Raw genomic sequence first — 20,094 nt, forward strand, 5'->3', positions numbered from 1 at the left:
TTGCTGGATAAATATTGATTCATGTTAGATTCTGTTTTGTTGTAACCAAACAATGGTTTAGATCAGTGATTCCCAAAGTGGTCTATATCGACCTCTAGGGGTCTATGACAAACTGCAAGGGGTCTATGTCAGCGAAAAAAAAGTAAAAAAAAACATTATATATGTGTAAGTTGTAGGATACAGAAAATCAATATCAAAATAGTAGGGGGTCTACCCAACACGGAAAAACATGGCAAGGGGTCTACAACACAAAAAAGTTTGGGAAACTCTGGTTTAGATGGACTCTATGATGCCTGCCGAATAGGCTCTTTAGGATATAGAACAATTTTACCTGGTATTAAGTGACGGTATAATCTAAGGTAGAGGTACTTAGTACAATTAAAAAATAACAAATTTATATCTGAGAATCGAAGACAGAACCTCTCTGTTTTAAACCAATGCATTACTAACACCAGAAAGGTTGTGAAAAGTAAATCAGCAATTTAACTGCCTAACTAACAGTGGTTAAACTTAATCGACCGATTGACGTTGAACCGTGATTACCACAATAATATATTATTACAATCATCATAATCAAACTATATTCGGCTGACTGCTGAGCTCGAGTCTCCTCTCAGAATGAGAGGGGTTAGGCCAATAGTCCACCACGCTGGCCCAATGCGAATTGGCAGACTTCACATTTCTCAGGTTTCGTCACGATGTTTTTCCTTCACCGTTTGAGACACGTGATATTTAATTTCTTAAAATGCACACTATTGCATGCCCCGGACCGAATTCGTACCCACACTCTCCGGAATAGCAGGCAGAGGTCATATCCACTGGGCTATCACGGCTCAATATTATTACACAACAATAAACAGTTACAAAATGTAATTAATGTACAAAGATTAGACAATCGCTCGAGACTCATAACTTCATCCAACTTGACCTTGGCTCGCCTTACAACCTATTAGAAACTTGCGGAACTAAAGTTCCGGCTTAATATTACAGAGAACTTTGCCCCAAGTCCCAAAGCCCCTAAGTCCACCTTATCCACATTGTATTAGAAGCGTAATTTTAGTATTTCCTCACTCAATATACGGTTTTGCCTACAACTTGTAATGTTTTACTTGATTGGCAGAACAGTGATAACCTTTGACATCTGCATTATTAGATAAAGAATGGGATTAAAGATGGTAGACAGGATTCGTGGAACATTTTTACAATTGATTACTATTAAGTTAATTTTCTGTAAATAGCTTCATCTTGATGAGACGCTCAAGTTTTTTATTTACGATAATTCTTAATTCTGGTAGCTACTCGTAACTGGGTTACCAGGTAATAAAAAATTCTGAGCGTCGGAGCGAGATAATATACCATGCAATTTGTTAAGTTGTATAACTATTTTACAACAGTAAAAAAACAACTGGTTAGTAACAACTTTTAATAACCTAACTTTTAAACGCTCAGAAATTGTTATTATCTGGTAACACAGTTAGCTACCAGAATCAGGAATGTTCTTAAATAAAAAAGTTGAGTTAAGCCTCAGCTTAATTTTTATAAAAGCTGGAATTTAAGCAATATAACTGATTTTTTTGGAAATAGGCTCACGCTCTAGAAGAGCATAGAACAAGACATTGTAAGGAATTATCCTAGCTTGTGTACCGAGATGATTGTTTCTTAAAATAATTAATCCACTTTAGATCAAGTAAGGACTCTGTTTGCTCTGTTAAGTGAATGAAAGTGCTCTGTAAATCAAGAAAAATGTAACAAAATTGTGGAACACACCTATATACAACGTGTCCCAAAATTCAACGATAAGCGGGCGCCAAAAGATTGACCTGCTCATGAGCACTTAAGGAAAAATAATAAAAAAAATATACCTAAATTTTTTTTTTAGTTACAAAATAAATTTTAAAATTCTTTGAAAATTTACACCTTGTATGATATTTTGAACTACCGCAGCTACAATTTCTTAAATATGCTTAAGATTTTTTTTGTATCGGAACCTAAGTAGTACTGCTATTCACCACAACTCTTAAAAACACCACAATGCCCGCAGTTTTTACACAAAAAAAAATCAAAATATTTTTTTTCCCTCAAATTTTTAAAGATTTTTACTTTCAGTCTACTTTGACTCATGGTCTTGCAAAAAAAAGTATGAACACCGCTATGGCAAGTTATTTTCAAAGTTGACGCAACTAATCAAGATTTCAAAATAGTATAATACCCTAGGATAACTAGTCACAAAAAAAAATATGCGTACCATTTGTAAACAAGAACCAAATTTCTTAATTGTTCTTGTTGTTAGTAATAAATTTTACTATGTTCCAAAAATGTGTTTGTTATTTTAATTACACAACATTAAAGTAAATGTTCGAATTGTTTTCCACCGGCATTAATACAGGCACGACATCGCCTTAAAAACGACCGTTTTATTTTTCGCGCATATCTTCTAGCATTGATATGTGCCGCAGCCTGAGTGATTTTTTGCCGAAGCTCGTCCAATGTCGTAATCGGTTTTGCGTAGATCCTGTCTTTGAGACAACCCCAATAAAAGAAATCCAGGGGGTTTAGGTCGGGTGATCGGGGTGGCCATAGGATAGGACCAAGTCGCCCGATCCAACGCCCCGGATACTCGTGGTCTAGGTATTGTCTCACAGGACGAGCGTAGTGAGCTGGGCAACCATCATTTTGATACCACATATTTTGAAGGTCGCTTAGGGGGACGTCTTCTAGTAATTCTTGCAAATCATTTTGTAAAAAGTTCAAATAACTGTCCCCATCTAAGTTTCCTTGTAATTCAAAAGGCCCAATCACTTTTCCATTTAAAATGCCCGTCCATAAGTTGACCTTAAATTGATATTGGGATTTGTCTTCTCTCATCAGGTGCGGATTCTCATTGCTCCAGCTGTGTAGGTTGTGAAGATTTAAATAGCCATCTTTCTTGCAGGTTGTTTCATCCGACCATAGTACTTTATCCAAGAACTGAGGATCTTCCCGATGCTTTTGAAGCATCACTCGGCAAAATGCGATCCGCAGTGGATAGTCCCGTGATAGTAACGTTTGTACACGTCTGTAATGATATGGGTGTAGCCGATGACGTTTTAGTATTCGATGTGCTGAACTTTTTGGGATTCCCGTAGCTGCTTCTATGGCACGCACTGAGGTAGTTGAATCAATGTTTATTTCATTGAGAACTTCTTCATCGCATTCCGATCTAGGTCTTCCAGCGTTTCTTCTAGCTGACGGCAAACGACCCTCCGAAAACGCTTGATGCACATTCATAAATACCCGATAATCTGGATATCTTTGAGCGTTTGGGTACCTTTCTCGATACAATCTGCTAGCAGCGTTAGCATTGCACCGACATTCTCCATAAATGAGATGCATGTTAGCGTATTCCATCGGCGTGTATGGTTGCGGCATGATAACGCTAAACAGTCCAAAATACACCAAAAGTCCAATTCACAAAACACAGGCACAGTCCAAAATAATGCCAGGTCAGTTCAGTTTGCAGATCACTTAAGTCCAGTCCAAAATGCAAAGCCAAAAGTCGTTAGTACGAGAGCCACGTCAATTGAATACGGAAAGTTGCGCAGTAAACAAAGGAGCAGAGCGTACTGACTTGCTGGGAACAGGATTTTCTTTACCTGCATCATTGTCATTCAACAAAGAACATCTGTCTATCCCTCTCTAACGTATACTTATCGCTATCTTTCTCTCTCTCTCTCTCTCTTATTTTTAAATGTTATCGTTCGTTCCATTAAAATTCTAGGAAATTGCAACGTATGACTCACATCATTTTGTGCATAAAGTAAAAGTGATTTCTAGGAGCAAAAACATTTTAGAAATTTAGTTCTTGTTTACAAATGGTACGCATATTTTTTTTTTGCGACTAGTTATCCTAGGGTATTATACTATTTTGAAATCTTGATTAGTTGCGTCAACTTTGAAAATAACTTGCCATAGCGGTGTTCATACTTTTTTTTGCAAGACCATGAGTCAAAGTAGACTGAAAGTAAAAATCTTTAAAAATTTGAGGGAAAAAAAATATTTTGATATTTTTTTGTGTAAAAACTGCGGGCATTGTGGTGTTTTTAAGAGTTGTGGTGAATAGTAGTACTACTTAGGTTCCGATACAAAAAAAATCTTAAGCATATTTAAGAAATTGTAGCTGCGGTAGTTCAAAATATCATACAAGGTGTAAATTTTCAAAGAATTTTAAAATTTATTTTGTAACTAAAAAAAAAATTTAGGTATATTTTTTTTATTATTTTTCCTTAAGTGCTCATGAGCAGGTCAATCTTTTGGCGCCCGCTTATCGTTGAATTTTGGGACACGTTGTATATAAGCTAATCCTCAGCTAATCTGTTACTCTAACAACATCGAGGAAAAGACGAAGCTTTTTATAAAGACGTCTATTATTTGCAGGTAGTGACGGTGAACACGTAGAATATCAATATTCCATAACATAGAGAAGTTTCTCGAACGTTAAATTCAATTCAAATCTCCCGAAGAAAATCTCGATGCCACTAAGAAGATAACCTAACCTAGTTTTCCCATATCGGTCTAAAGGATAACATACTCTTTAGTGGAGGCGTTTTAAAGCGGATCGATGCAAATTTGTCGACCAACGAACGGGGATCTCTTTCACTGTATTGAATTGAAGGATTCAACGGATGCATTCTCCAGGATTCATATTGAAATGCATAATAATCATTGATTTTATTTATTTGAACTCGACGGATGCAATCTTGATAAGCAACGGACATATAAAATTCGTAATTATTGATTTAATTTATTCGATTTCTTGGTTCGAATATGCAACATGGATTAGCAAGGAGATAAAAACTTTGAAAATTTTTATAGGTAAAAATTTTATTGCTTATTACATAACAATACTATATACATAGGTATACAAACTATAATATATACATAGGTATTACATACTTATATTTTTTTAATAATAGACCGAAACTGCTACTTAGTCTGCTTGAATTTATGTTTACAATGTCGTATGCTTGGATTTACTAAAACCTAATGACCAGAATAACGGTTAGTTAGAAATAGGTAAAAAACTTAATTTCGCTCTTATATAGACTAAAGAGGTAATATTTAGTCTAATGGGAATACAAGGATAAAAAATATAGATTATTTCACTTCATTGGTAAAAGTTCACTTCAGTTCAGCTTTCCATTGGTGAAAGAATTTAGCAAATCGGTCCAGTAGCATCAGAGCCTATAATTCAATAAACCAAACTAACACACTAATCCAATATTTCCCCATCATATTAACTAACGCTACCACCCATTTGCAAGAAAACTTTCGGCGACAAACGGAGTTTTTACTCACTTATTTATATATTATATATATATTTTTATTCTTTTACGAGTTAGCCCTTGACTACAATCTCACCTGATGGTAAGTGATGATGCAATCTAAGATGGAAACGGGCTAACTTGTTAGGAGTAGGATGAAAATCCACACCCCTTTCGGTTTCTACACGACATCGTACCGGAACGCTAAATCGCTTGGCGGTACGCCTTTGCCGGTAGGGTAACTAGCCACGGCCGACGCCTCACACCAGCCAAAATATAGATAAATAGATAACAAAGCAATTAATTCAAGTGCAAATGGAAAATAGCTACCATAGCCCAAGTTCTGGAAAGGCAGATTTCGAGCAATTCCTATACGCGGATAAAGCGTTCGATTTGTAACGACGTAGTTGCCCGAATATTCCCGATAGCAAACGTTTGCACAGTGTAGTTATGCAGGTAAACCTTAACGATAGCATCCGGATACGTGTGAGCTCCCCTGTGCCAACGGATGCTTAATATTTGCGTGTTGGGTATTCATCTGGCAGTAGGTAATCTATGTCTTGACAACTATGGAGACGTTCCGTTATAAGCATTTATTGTGAACCTCGTCTTCAAATATTGTCGAATTAATAATTAAAAAAGTGAAATGAGCCAGTGCCCAGTGGATATGACCTCTGGCACCGATTTGGGAGGGCGTAGTTTAATTACCCCAGAAAAATAAAAAGACAGACAAAAAATTATAAAATCTTGATTATGCTTTAGTGTCGTGGAAATAATAATTGGAAAAACACAGTTATTTTAAAATCGCAGACAGACAGTTAATTTTATTTATGTATATGATGGCATGATTTAAGTATATAGATAGATAGATTGCACATAAAAATATAAAACAATATTCATCAAGTAACAAAATAAGTAGGTAAAAATATGTACAAAGGCGGTCTTATCGCTAATAGCGATCTCCTCCAGACAACCCGCAATGTAAGAATCAAGTAATAGAAAATATATTGATGACATGGCACATAAAAGCGATGCTTCGTCGCAGGCGACGTTTCAACGGACGACGGACAGTACACATTGTTTTGTATGCATTGTTGAGACGGACTGGGTCCTGCGTCGTACGTCAACAAAACACATGTGTGGCATACAATGCGTTGATCCGTTGCGACGATGCAACGCTCTAATGAGGCATCGCCTTCACTTCTATGATATACTCACATCAGCTTCTGGTATAATGAAGTCCTCGGCGGTGACATTCACGAAACGAATTGATCCGGACTTGTCGACAGCCTCCTCGGGAATCTCCTTAATAGTGACGTTCACTGTCGCCTCGACGAAGTGGAAGGGCACAAGTGGCTCGTTTTCCTCTGTCACCTTTTGGAAATTAAAAAAAAAACCAAGATTTAAAAACCTTTTGAAATAATAACATCATGTTGCGCTCTTTTGGGCTTTGGCGAATTTGTCATTTTGAACGCTTAAATTAAGGGCATTTGACCTTGATAGCCGTGATAGCCTCGACGCAGTGGAAAGGCACAAGTGGTTCGTTTTCCTCTGTCACCTTTTTGGAAATAAAAAAAAAACAAGATATAAAAACCTATTGAAATAATAACATTTATAAGCGCGCTGCACTTTTGGGCTCTGATGAATTTGTCGATTTGAACGCGTAAATTAAGGGCATTTGACCTTGGTAGCCGTGATAGCCTAGTGGATATGACCTCAACGAAGAAGAACTAAAGGCATTCCCTTTTTCTGTAAAAAAATCGACATTCTAGGAAGACTAAAGGTCAATTATTCTCACGTTTCTGATAAGCAAACTGCAGTGCCCACGCAGCATACTATACAAGTCATGTACGCAGTGACCAACACACGATCAATTATAGTCATGGGTGCTACAGAAACGTGAGAATAATTGACGGTTTGTGGCTAGCATAAGCAAGACATTCAGAAAAGCAAGAATCAATGTACGTTGACCTTGATTAATTTCGGCTTCTGCGGTGCAAAATACGCGATCATTTTAAACCGGAACACTTGGCACCGCTGCCTAGAACTCAAGCAGTGGCGGATTTACAAATATGCCGCCAGTAGGCTATTTTTTGCCGCCCCTACTGTCCTTTGAAATTCGACACTATTACTCGAAAACAAACTTAATTTTTAATGATAAAACTCACGTAATACAACATCGGAGTATGCCCGACTAGTTTCAAGGTTTGGATCGTGCCGCATTGGAAGTACCAGCTCATGACTAAGGGCCCCGTATGGGTTCAAAACTAGTCGGGCATACTCCGACGTTGTATCACGTGAGTTTTAGCCGTGCTTCATAGTAAATTAATATGAATAACACTCACGATAGTTTAAATTCTAAAATTTATCAGGTACATTTTATATGTCGGTAACATTGCGAATTATAATAATTTTAGTATATACCTACAGTTATATACTAAAAAAAATAAGAAAACTCTTTAAAAATTCAATAAAAATTTAAATTTCATAGAAGTTATCAAGAACAGTTTTCTTTATTTCTGCACTAAAAACTATTTGGGCCAAATATGCCGCCCTAAGTTGCAGCCTACTTCTGGTAAATCCGCCCCTGAACTCAAGTCAGTCGGTCAGGTCACGCGGCGAATGCTTTAACATTTAATTATTAACTTTCCCGCAACTCCGAGCCCAAGAGAACCGGCAAATATAAATAGAACAGGAGCCGGCGCAATCTTTTCAGTCTTTATTAATTTTTCAACTATAACGATAGTTCTTTGGCGTGAGATCCGAAAAATTAAACGAGCATTTTCTGGCATTTCTGAATGTTCTACTTTTCTTTTTTTTTAGTTTCAGTGCGCAAAAATGGGTTTTATTAGTCTTAAAAAACGTAATAAAGAAAAGAAAATAAGAACTGAATAAAGTTTCTGTCAGAAAATTTATTAAAATATATCAATCACCACGGTTTCACCGACATACATCCCGTTAGTGTGAGAACACGGGGATATAGTATAACCCATGTTTCTAAGTGAAGATGTAGCTTTATAATTATGAAAAATAATCAAAATCGGTCGCGTAGTTATTCAGAAAAATCGTAACAAACAGACAAAAAACCTGCGCCTGCGACTTCGTCCGCCTTTTAGACCTTCTTAATCCGGCCCTCTAGCAAAATCCGTTCTTAGTGGGCGTCTACTACCTAAGAACTACCTCCCTGCTAAATTTCAACTTTGTATGTCGAGCGGTTTTCGAGATATCGTGATGACCTTTCTCATTTATATTACTCCCTGATAATGTAGCTTTCTATTGGTGATTTTTTAAATCAGTGTAGTAGTTTTTGAGTTTATTACTTACATAGAAAAATATACATCCTCTTTATATTACTGTAAATGTAGATAAGCTTAGATACAAATTTTAAACTTACGTTGAACCTAAGTGTGTAGGTTCCATTAGGTGTGCCTTCTTTCATAGTGATCATCCCAGTGTTGCTGTGAACATCGAAATACGGACTCCTTTGTTCGTAGGACGGGATCCACATAAATCGTTTGTCAGGAAGGTCCCAATCATCTGGATCGTTGACGAATACACGCCCGATTTCCGTATCTGGAGCTTCGCCCTGCGCAAAACATTATACATTACACAACTAAATAAAATATATAAACACCTATAAAAAATTAAAAAAAAAAACTAGAATTTATGTTTGTATTAAATAACGACACAACACTAACATAAATATACTAAATAAATATTACATGTATTTCTTTTAAAAAAATGCATATTTTTAAATAAATAGAATCTAATGTTATACGAACATAAGTAAGCAAACCAAAAAGTTATCAGGGAAATAAGTTTTTTGACCGTTGACTCCTTTACTACAAACTGAAGGGCTCTTAAAGTTGTTTTTTTAGTTCTAATGACTTCGCGGGTTTAAGTTTTCCAAGTTAAAGTTGTTGGATGACCTACATATTTTTATTGTATTTATTTGAAATATTGACAAAGAGTAGGTGTATTTTGTACTATTTAGGTTAAACTCTGAAAAATACCTTTTTGAATGTCCTACTACAAAACTGCCTCACTCTGCATGAAATTTGGAACTTTGACTCGCCACGCTGCATCAACGCGGATTGGCAGCTTTAGGATTATAAAGTTTGACCCTAACGATTACTCATCAAGAGTATAACCCGCCACTTTCCATAGCATTTGTGGACTATGAGATACCCTTCGATGCCTGAGATAGATGAAAACCTGGGCTGTGCTCTAAGGTCGTTGCGAGTATGTGCGAATGTTCTTAGACATGTTTGATGAAAATGGTTTGAGCCGTTTAAAAGTTGTGGGATAACCGAATATCTGAAAATATACTCGAGTGGGGTCTTAAATGAAAGCGCACTGAAAGAGAATATTGCTATGACTTGATTGAGAGTGTAATTAATAATTTCATGACCTTTAGGGTTTATCAAAATTTTCAATTCTAAGTTTTTTTTTATTCTTTACAAGTTAGCCCTTGACTACAATCTCACCTGGTGGTAAGTGATGATGCAGTCAGATGGAAGCGGGCTAACTTGTTAGGAGGAGGATGAAAATCTACACACCTTTCGGTTTGTACACGACATCGTACCGGAACGATAAATCGCTTGGCGGTACGTCTTTGCCGGTAGGATGGTAACTAGCCACGGCTGAAGCCTCCCACCAGCCAGACCTGGACCAATTAAGAAAACCTCAATCGGTCCAGGACCTCCGTCTCGTAAATCCACCGCGCATACCACTGCACCACGGAAGTCGTCAAAAAAGCTCTCAAAAGGATTTTTTTTCTGTTTTTGCCACGTTTTTTACTGATTCCCCACTCCTATTAGTCGTTCCATTATTTAAGGGACCTTGATAATGGACAATCCCATACAAAATAATATATTTCCTGAGTTTAGCGCGTTCAATCAATCAAACAAACTCTTCAGCTTTATAATATTGGTATACATATAATGTATTATTGGTATTATCGTATATGTTTCAACTGTTGAGTTTCTTGCCGGTTTCTTCTCAGCAGAACCTGCCTTCCGAACCGGTGGTAGAATCTTTACAAATAGTCAACTGACGTGTCAAAAGTGCTTGTAAACTGAGCCTACTTGAAATAAATGATTTTTGATTTTGATTTTTTGATTTTGTTATTTGAAATCTGTTGAAAATACCTACACATCTCTACCCAGCTATGCTTTTAGTAACATAATTTGCTTTATTGAGTCAAATGGTAACGCAGTGACGCGCCGATAGCTTTCGCCGAACCCGTATATTTGGTTACAAGCGGGACACATATATGCTTTCAGACAATAATTAGCTTTACTGTATCCAATTGTTATAGGAATTCGTTAGTTCCGCTATGATTATAATCGAATATCTTGTGTCTTGACATCGATAGTTTATTTCATCTATGATTGCAGTGAGAGCCGTGATAGCCCAATGGATATGCGGGCGTAGGTTCGAATCCGGTCCGGGGCATGCACCTCCAACTTTTCAGTTAAGTGCATTTTAAGAAATTAAATATCACGTGTCTCAAACGGTGAATGAAAAACATCGTGAGGAAAAACCTGCATACCTGAGAGTTTTCTCAATTCTCTGCGTGTGTGAAGTCTGCCTATCAGTGGTCAGCGTGGTGGACTATTGGTCTAATCCCTCATTCTGAGAGAAGACTCGTGCTCAACAGTGAGACGAATAGGGGTTGCTAATGATGATGATGATGATTGCAGTACGCAACACAGAACATAGAAAACGGTATTTATATCTGTGTCAAAAATAATAATAATTATGGCTTCGCAAGTTCGTTGACACTCTCATGATATGCGGGCGACGGGGCGGGAACGACTGCCCGGATGTGATGTTGTCAGCGCGGTGCAGAGGGAAGGACTGCGCGGGTATGAAGTCGGGCAAGCGGGGGCATCGCTATTCCCTCCCGGCCAGCGCGATGTGTTACGAACGAACTTGCCAAGATATAGTTGTAAAAAAAAAATAAGTTCTATTTTCAAACACTGATGAATGACATATTTCTTATTTTCAGTCAACATCATAATTGCCAATTACGTAAGGTGTTTGTTAGTGTGCTATATTTTTACACTATACGAGTAGATGTGTTCGTAGGACACCCACGGGTGCGGAGTTTTCAAAACTACAGTTCGTGCGCTATAGCATGGTGCGGGTGACAGTTCGTTTCACTCTTGAAAGTTTGTCGCGAGTCACGATAATAGTACGTGTTATGAACTTCATAAGGCAACTGTCACCCGCACCATGCTACAGCGCACATAGTAAAAAGTGGTACAAGGATATTGTATTTATTAATTCCGTGGTACGCAACCTATCAGTTGAACTATGCTATTTCAAAAAAGTGTCGAAAGTAAAAAAAAAAAATTTAAGAGAACAAGGCGAATTGTGTTTTAAAATAATAATAATAATAATAATAAATCATTTATTTCAGAAGATAAAAAAAATCCATAGTGTGTTGGTAAAATGTTCTTCTAAGTGTTAGTACATGAAAACGTGTTAGCAAAACTTAAAACAAAAACAAAATATTTAATTTATATATATGTAATTTATATTTACAACATTTTTTTTAAACAAAAAATTGTAAGTGATTATTTAAATAAAACATAGGAAATAATTCAGTTAGTTAGAGGTAGAATTTATTAGCAGTTTGGAGTTATGAAAGTGAGTGTCATTAATTTAACTTTCGACAAATCACGAACAAAATTGCAAAGCGCCGTTTGTTTTCAGCAAAGTTAAAATAACGAGTCGTTAGCCCTAAACTTCATTAGGTCCGTAGCTCTGTCGTATTTGTGGCAAAGTCGCCGCCTCATTAACCGAGGCGGGTCGGACTCTGCGAGAGTTGAATGCTTTGCGGTGGCCTTTGATTTGCTTTTATTTAAAACTATCCACTATCCCGTATATTTGTGACTCTCGTTCTGTTCTCTCTCATATATTTTCACTAATATACATATATTTTATATATATTATTCAACAGTTATACATTCATGAATGTTATATACTTTTACTAGTGTATGTAACTGTTATATATTTTTCCTAATATACTATTTTTTTAACGGTTATATATTTCATTAGGTCCGTAGCTCTGTCGTATTTGTGGCAAAGTCGTCGCCTCATTAACCGAGGCGGGTCGGACTCTACGAGAGTTGAATGCTTTGCGGTGGCCTTTGATTTACTTTTATTTAAAACTATCCACTATCCCGTGTATTTGTGACTTTCGTTCTGTTCTCTCTCATATATTTTCACTAATATACATATATTTTATATATATTATTCAACAGTTATACATTCATGAATGTTATATACTTTTACTAGTGTATGTAACTGTTATATATTTTTCCTAATATACTATTTTTTTAACGGTTATATATTTCATTAGGTCCGTAGCTCTGTCGTATTTGTGGCAAAGTCGTCGCCTCATTAACCGAGGCGGGTCGGACTCTGCGAGAGTTGAATGCTTTGCGGTGGCCTTTGATTTACTTTTATTTAAAACTATCCACTATCCCGTGTATTTGTGACTTTCGTTCTGTTCTCTCTCATATATTTTCACTAATATACAAATATTTTATTGTATATATGACTCTCGTGTATTTGTGACTCTCGTTTTGTTCTCTCTCATATATTTACACTAATATATGTATATATTTTATATGTGACTCTCGTGTATTTGTGACTCTCGTTCTGTTCTCTTTCATATATTTTTACTAATATACTGTATTTTTACTGAGGACCGTGATAGCCCAGTGGATATGACCTCTGCCTCCGATTCCGGAGGGTGTGGGTTCGAATCCCGTCTGGGGCATGCACCTCCAACTTTTCAGTTGTGTGCATTTTAAGAAATTAAACATCACGTGTCTCAATCGGTGAAGGAAAACATCGTGAGGAAACCTGCATACCAGAGAATTATCTTCATTCTCTGCGTGTGTGAAGTCTGCCAATCCGCATTGGGCCAGCGTGGTGGACTATTGGCCTAACCCCTCTCATTCTGAGAGGAGACTCGAGCTCAGCAGTGAGCCGAATATGGGTTGATGACGACGACTGTATTTTTCAACAGTTATATATTTCATTAGGTCCGTAGCTTAGACGTTTTTGTGGCAAAGTAGCGACCGAGGCAGATCGGACTCTGCAAGAGTTGAATGCTTTCTCTCTCATATATTTTTACTAATACCAATAAAAAATATTATACAAATAAAAAAAATGTTTTGTTTTTGCTAGTCTCCGCAAAATATCGACGAAAAAGAAAACGCCATAAAGACAAATACTTCTGTAGGTACATGCCAGTTGGATAATCGACAATCGTAAGTACAATCAATATAATAATCAGGAGCCGCTGGATGCTGGCGGCTTGAGACCGTTGTATTCAAAAGTTCGTAAAAGAGGCCTATGTCCAGACGTCCATCGGCTGTTAATGGTGATGATAAAAATCAAAATGGCCACTTTTGTCTCCACCATAACAACGCAATACAACATTTCAAGTTCTTAATACATATAAATTGAGTCCTTAATAACATTGGACTCTCAGTTTAGGTAGTAAAGAGTCGTTAAGCGTCTTCATTAAGTACGGAGCATTCTGTCGCATTTGCGGGTAAGTCGACGCCCCATTAACTTAGTCGGGTACTAACCCCGCGACTTTAATGCGGTGTTTTGCTGTTTGATTTATTTGTCACTAACTATTGTCCGTGACTTCTTAGACTATAAAATAGCACGAAACTTGTTATAGCTTTTACTTTTGAAAGTCTGTTTTTACTTGGATGACGTAGTAAAGTAAATAGACAAACGTTTGACAGTTGTCAGACAGCGCGTTGGTATGTAAGAATAGATAGAATAGAGTAATAACCCTTAGAAAGAGACTACGGTTTAATACTATCCACCATACATATAGTCGGAAGCAATCTTTATGACGTTTAGAAACTTCGTGCGTTAAGCTGCGGCTTAATATAAGATTTTAGGTGTCAGCGGTAACGTAGGTGGGCGACAGGGCACTTGATTTGATAGCCTGCGTGCAGCGACATCGGCAGTCTACTGAGACGTCATAAATATTATATCCGACTTTACTTGGATATGTGTGTTATGCACACATGTACGAGTAACACCACCTACTTCATAACTAGGAGAACTGATATTTTATTCTGAAAATTTATTGGTAGAAAGAGAAGCTTGGTATTTCACAGGACTTGATCTAGGACCTTGTGATCTCAAGCCATATACCTACTATAACCAATAGACCAACGAGTTACTTAAACATTTAATTTATAGTTTTAGTTATATACGACACCGCAAACTTTACTATTTAAGTACACCAAAGTTGACGAACACTTCGAGGTAAACTCGAATTTTCGAGTTGACAATTTAATTTATTAACAACTCTCATTTGCGCTCTTTATTACGAGTTTTAGGTGTTTCCGAAAATAAAAGCAAAGTAGGTATTTCGAAGTCCATACTAAATTTATCCAGAATAAAACCACTGCAAGGAAAATCAGGACAAAGCAGTAAAAACTGCCTCCCCTCTAATCCCAGTTTACGTACGCGCCGCACTAAACCCACTTTCATTAAGGGAAAATTAACATTTTAATGGCCATATATTATTAAAAAACGACGTGATAGCCCAGTGGATATGACCTCTGTTTTGGGCGTAGGTTAGAATCCGGTCCAGGGCATGCACTCAAACTTTTAATTTAAAAGAAATTAAATAAATAAATAGAAATTATATTTTGGGTGGTGGGAGTCTTCGGCCGTAGCTAGTTACCACCCTACCAGCAAAGACTTACCGCCAAGCGATTTAGAGTTCCGGTACCGATAAATATAAAATAAAAATAAATATACTTAAACAATACACATCACTATCTAGCCCCAAAGTAAGCATACAGAGTAGCTTGTGTTATGGGTGCTAAGATAGTTGATATTATAATATTAATATACAATAATATTATATACTACATAAATACTTATATAATGTATAAATACACACAGACACTGGAAAACACCCATGCTCATCACACAAATATTTCCCAGTTGTGGGAATCGAACCCACGGCCGTGGATGCAGAAAGCAGGGTCACTACCCACTGCGCCACGCGGCCGTCAAACCGATGTCGTGTAGAAACCGAAAGGTGTGTGGATTTTCATCCTCCTAACAAGTTAGCCCGATTCCATCTTAGACTGCATCATCACTTACCACCAGGTAAGATTTTAGTCAAGGGCTAACTAGTAAAAAATAAAATATATATATATCACGTGTCGCAAACGGTAAAGAAAAATCGGCATACCTAAGATTTATCTTAATTATCTAGTAGTAGTAGTGTGTGAAGTCTGCAAACAACAAGTTCATACATACCATCACAGATTAATCAATAATATACAGATGGAGCGTACGGAACATGACGGTGTCGTACTGTACGTAATGAAATTCAAAAACGAATACGTTCTCTAGTCAGTACGATATGAATCGTCGCATCAGTAATTTTTAATATTATTCCAGAAAAATGGCGTCTTATGTTTTTAAATATTTTAATAACTTTTCTAAAAAATTAAAGAACTAAGACGGAGTAAATTTTTACTGGTTATTACTGATTATTATATTAATTTACGTAATTGTTGTTAGTGTTAAATTTTGAAATACAAATTATGAAAAAAAGTTTGTATATATGCGGTTGTCAAGGAGACGTTTGTTTTTTTTTTAATGGGTTTCACCGGCTTCAGTACGTTGCTTGTAAAGACTCACTATGGTTACTCTGTGCATACCATATACGAAGAGACTTCATCATCATCATCATCATATCAGCCGATGGACGTCCACTGCAGGACGTAGGCCTTTTGTAGGGACTTCCAAACATCACGATACTGAGCCACCTGCATCCAGCGAATCCCTGCGACTCGCGTGATCGAATCAGAAATGAGGAGATCCGCAGAAGAACCAAAGTCACCGACATAGCTCAACGAGTTGCGAAGCTGAAGTGGCAATGGGCGGGGCACATAGTGCGAAGAGCCGATGGACGTTGGGGTCCCAAAGTGCTGGAATGGCGACCCCGCACTAGTAAGCGAAGAGACTTATTATTTACTTATTTTCGTATGTTGTATAACTTATTTCCCATGTTCCAATATAGCATTTCGTTGTTTCATGCAGCCCTTTAAACATTTTTAGTCATAAATTGTATAAACACATCGTAGAAATTCGCCCGTATTATAAAAGGTACTCCGTGATGAGGGTTCATTGAAATTTATTCAGACAGATATGGGGGAAAGTTAATTATTCAGATTAGCCACATTTTATCAAAATGATATATTATTTATGCTCACAATACATGATGTAATGTTGTGTACTGTTTGTTATGAGTCAAGTGCAAAAAAAATCTTATTTGGTTTTTTGGCTGATTGGTTACTTAAACTTAACTATGATCAAACTGAAAATCTTTTGCATCGAGTGTAGCATAAATCGATATATAAAACTTGCACAAACTCATGAACAAATGAACACATACTCACACACACCACACAAACACAACTCACACATACCACTCACAAACACAAACACATGCACTCTTGTATATTATTAGTAATTTAGTATTAATGATTATTTATATCAAATGTATTAGTCTACTTTAAACGGAAGAGCGGGGCCGCCCGTCACAAGTTACAGTAGTAATACTGCAAACTTAATGGGATGGTTCCAATCTTTGGAATCTTTTTTAAAATAAACTAAGTATGCGTGATCAAATTCTAATACTACGAGATTAGAAGAAACAATGTTACTCCAGAAGTGGCAATGGGAGAGGACTATAGCTCGAATAGTCGATGGATTCTTGGGTCTTGAGATGCTGAATTGGCGTCCCCGTATCGGAAAGCGCAATGTTAGTCGATCCCTAATATGTAGATCAATGCTATCCACACACACCTATACTACTGGATATAAAATACTAGCTGCCACCGCGCGGTTCCACTCGCGTGGTTCCCGTTCCCGTAAGAATACGGGTATAATATATAGCCAACAGCCTTCCTCGATAAATGTGCTATCTAACACTGAAAGAATTTTTCAAATCGGACCAGTAGTTCCTGGATTAGCGCGTTTAATCAAACAAACTCTTTTGCTTTATAATATTAGTATAGATTGAATGCCAAATACACGGAATAATGAATACTCTGGAATGAGCTTCTGTCATTTTTAGTTTTGAACACTCCGTACCCTAGGGTGTCCTAAACGAACACACATGTAGTGTACAAATATAGCAAATGTGTAATGTGAAATTATAATGTTAACGGAAAAAAAAAATATTATAACTTAATTGCCTTAATTTAGAGTTGAAAGTTCTTTACTTATTATTTTTTATTGACACAGATATAATGATTTCTATCGAAAAAGTTCCATTTGTCACTGATGACTTTTTTATTCAAGAAAATCGAAATTATATTAAAAGAAAAGGGACTTTAATGGATTTCACATAGTGTTAACTTTAGTTAGTAATTAACTTGTTTAGTGAAAGGTGACAGTGATATAGTACCAACTAAAGTTCACTCAAAATAGCCGTGATAGACCAGTGGATATGACCTCTGCCTCTGATTTCGGAGGGTCCGGTCCGGGGCATGCACCTCCAACTTTTCAGTTGTGTGCATTTTAAGAAATTAAATATGACGTGTCTCAAACGGTGAAGGAAAAACATTGTGATGAAACTTGCATACCAGAGAATTTTCTTAATTCTCTGCGTGTGTGATGTCTGCCAATCCGCATTGGGCCAGCGTGATCTACTACTTATTTGCCTAACCCCTGAGCCAAATATGGGTTGATAACGAAAGCCTTTGTACTTTTATTGCTAAAGCTTACGCTTTAGCATTCTATGTTTCGTGGTCAAATACATAAAAATCTTGCGGCAACTAAAATAAAAGTCGTATCTGGTAGCCGTCTCAAAGTGGGAATCGTAAAACAGTTTATAGTAACTTGTAAAGAGCTATGGATCCATTGTAACAGATATTTCCATGTTTTATACCGCACTTTCCAAGCGTTGTTGGATGCAAATTTTATTTTAATAGAGTCCCGAGCAATCGCCGCTTCAAATGCATGGAAATATTAACAAGAAGACGTAAGTTATTATAACACTCGGTCTCTATGTTAATGTAAAATAAACAAATGATTTTCAAATCGCGAGCTGGAAACGAAGCAAAGTTTTCCCGACTAGCATATTACTTGTGTTTAACAAACGTTTCTCATTTCAAATATACCTATATATAGCAAAAAGATTAAAAATCTAATATATAAAATTCTCGTGTCACAGTCTTCGTTGCCATAATGGCTTGACCGATTTTGATGAATTTTTTTGTGCTTATCCGGTATCTATGAGAATAGGCCAACATCTATTTTTCAAACCCCTAAATCCTAGGGATAGGGTAAAAGTAGGGTATGACTAGGGTAGGGGTAGGGTTGAGGTAATGTAGAAGTAGGGTTGGAGTAGGGTAGAAGCAGAGTAGGGTAGGGATAGGGAAGAAGTGCATCATAAGTCAAAGCGAAGCTTGAGCGGGTCCGCTAGTTAGTTTATAAATTTTCTTTTATGTGATAAATCATTCAATTATAGTAAACATTCCAAAACAATAATCAGTTTGGAAAAATATTATTAGTTTTCAAAATACTTTTCATTGTATAGCGCAGTTCAGCGTAATGACTTTAGATATTTTTTTTTATTAAACGGATCTTCAAAGATTGATCCAATCGTACAACATAGATTGTTTTTTAGATTATATTTATTCGATTTGCGCTAAAAATCTACGATCACCGAGTGTACATGCAAGATGTAAGACTTCTAGTATACCAACTCACATCTATATCTATACAGTGTACATACTAATATTATAAATGCGAAAGTAAGTCTGTCTGTCTGTCTGTTATCTTTTCACGGCTAAACGGCTAAACTGATCAAGATGAATTTTGCTTTAATGGTAAATAACACCTTGGAGCACAACATAGGGTACTTTTTACCCTAAAATAAAAATAGAAGGAGGTGAAATAGGAGTTGAAAGTTTGTGTGAAAAGTCCTTCATTTTTAGAGTAACAGTTTTAAAAATTTGTTCATAATTCATAAAAAATACGTAATATACCTAAATTCAAAAATTTATGAAATAGGGGTTGAAAGTTTACATTGATTTATACACAGACGAAGTCGCGGACGTCCGCTAACTTCTAATACAGTGCATTTGAATTCGAAATTTGATGTTTATCATAATGTGCGATCACCTTTAATCTCAACACATGACACCTACACGTTATTTTTACCACGAACCGAAAAATGGGCACGGTATTTTCACAAAAGTCATGCAAACCAGAAATAATAGTAAACAAAATAGAGCGTGAAGGCTTTTTAATTAACTTAATAGATATTATTATTATAGCTCGTCGCTTATTTGATGGTGGACTGTAAAATGGAATCACACGAAATTGAATTGCGGGGAAAATTTTATTTCGGTACAGTTTGCTTTGGCTATAAATATTTTTAAAATTTACGTGTCATATTAAAGTATCTATTTATGACCAGCTTATTTGCATACCACCGCTCTTTCTCCGCAAGTCATGTCATGTTTTGACGGCCTCCGTGGCGCAGTGGTATGCGCGGTGGATTTACAAAACGGAGGTAATGGGTTCGATCCCCGGCTGGGCAGATTGAGATTTTCTTAATTGATCCAGGTCTGGCTGGTGGGAGGCTTCGGCCGTGGCTAGTTACCACCCTACCGGCAAAGACGTACCGCCAAGCGATTTAGCGTTCCGGTATGATGTCGTGTAGAAACCGAAAGGAGTGTAGATTTTCATCCCCCTCCTAACAAGT

The 20,094-nt window shown here is 36.7% G+C and overlaps 1 protein-coding gene across 1 annotated transcript in view; it reads right to left on the bottom strand.

Moving 5' to 3' along the window:
- LOC112043371 (DE-cadherin) overlaps nucleotides 1-20,094 on the bottom strand; it is a 334,333-nt gene that overhangs the window by 30,748 nt on the left and 283,491 nt on the right. Inside the window, exons 14-15 of the mRNA XM_052888463.1 lie at nucleotides 8,695-8,886; nucleotides 6,519-6,674 (exon numbers count right to left, since the gene is read on the bottom strand). Coding sequence (XP_052744423.1) covers nucleotides 6,519-6,674; nucleotides 8,695-8,886 — 348 coding nt within the window. The remainder of the gene's footprint in view (nucleotides 1-6,518; nucleotides 6,675-8,694; nucleotides 8,887-20,094) is intronic.

The sequence above is a fragment of the Bicyclus anynana genome, chromosome 22 (assembly GCF_947172395.1).
Source record: "Bicyclus anynana chromosome 22, ilBicAnyn1.1, whole genome shotgun sequence".
Classification (NCBI taxonomy): Eukaryota; Metazoa; Arthropoda; class Insecta; order Lepidoptera; family Nymphalidae; genus Bicyclus; species Bicyclus anynana.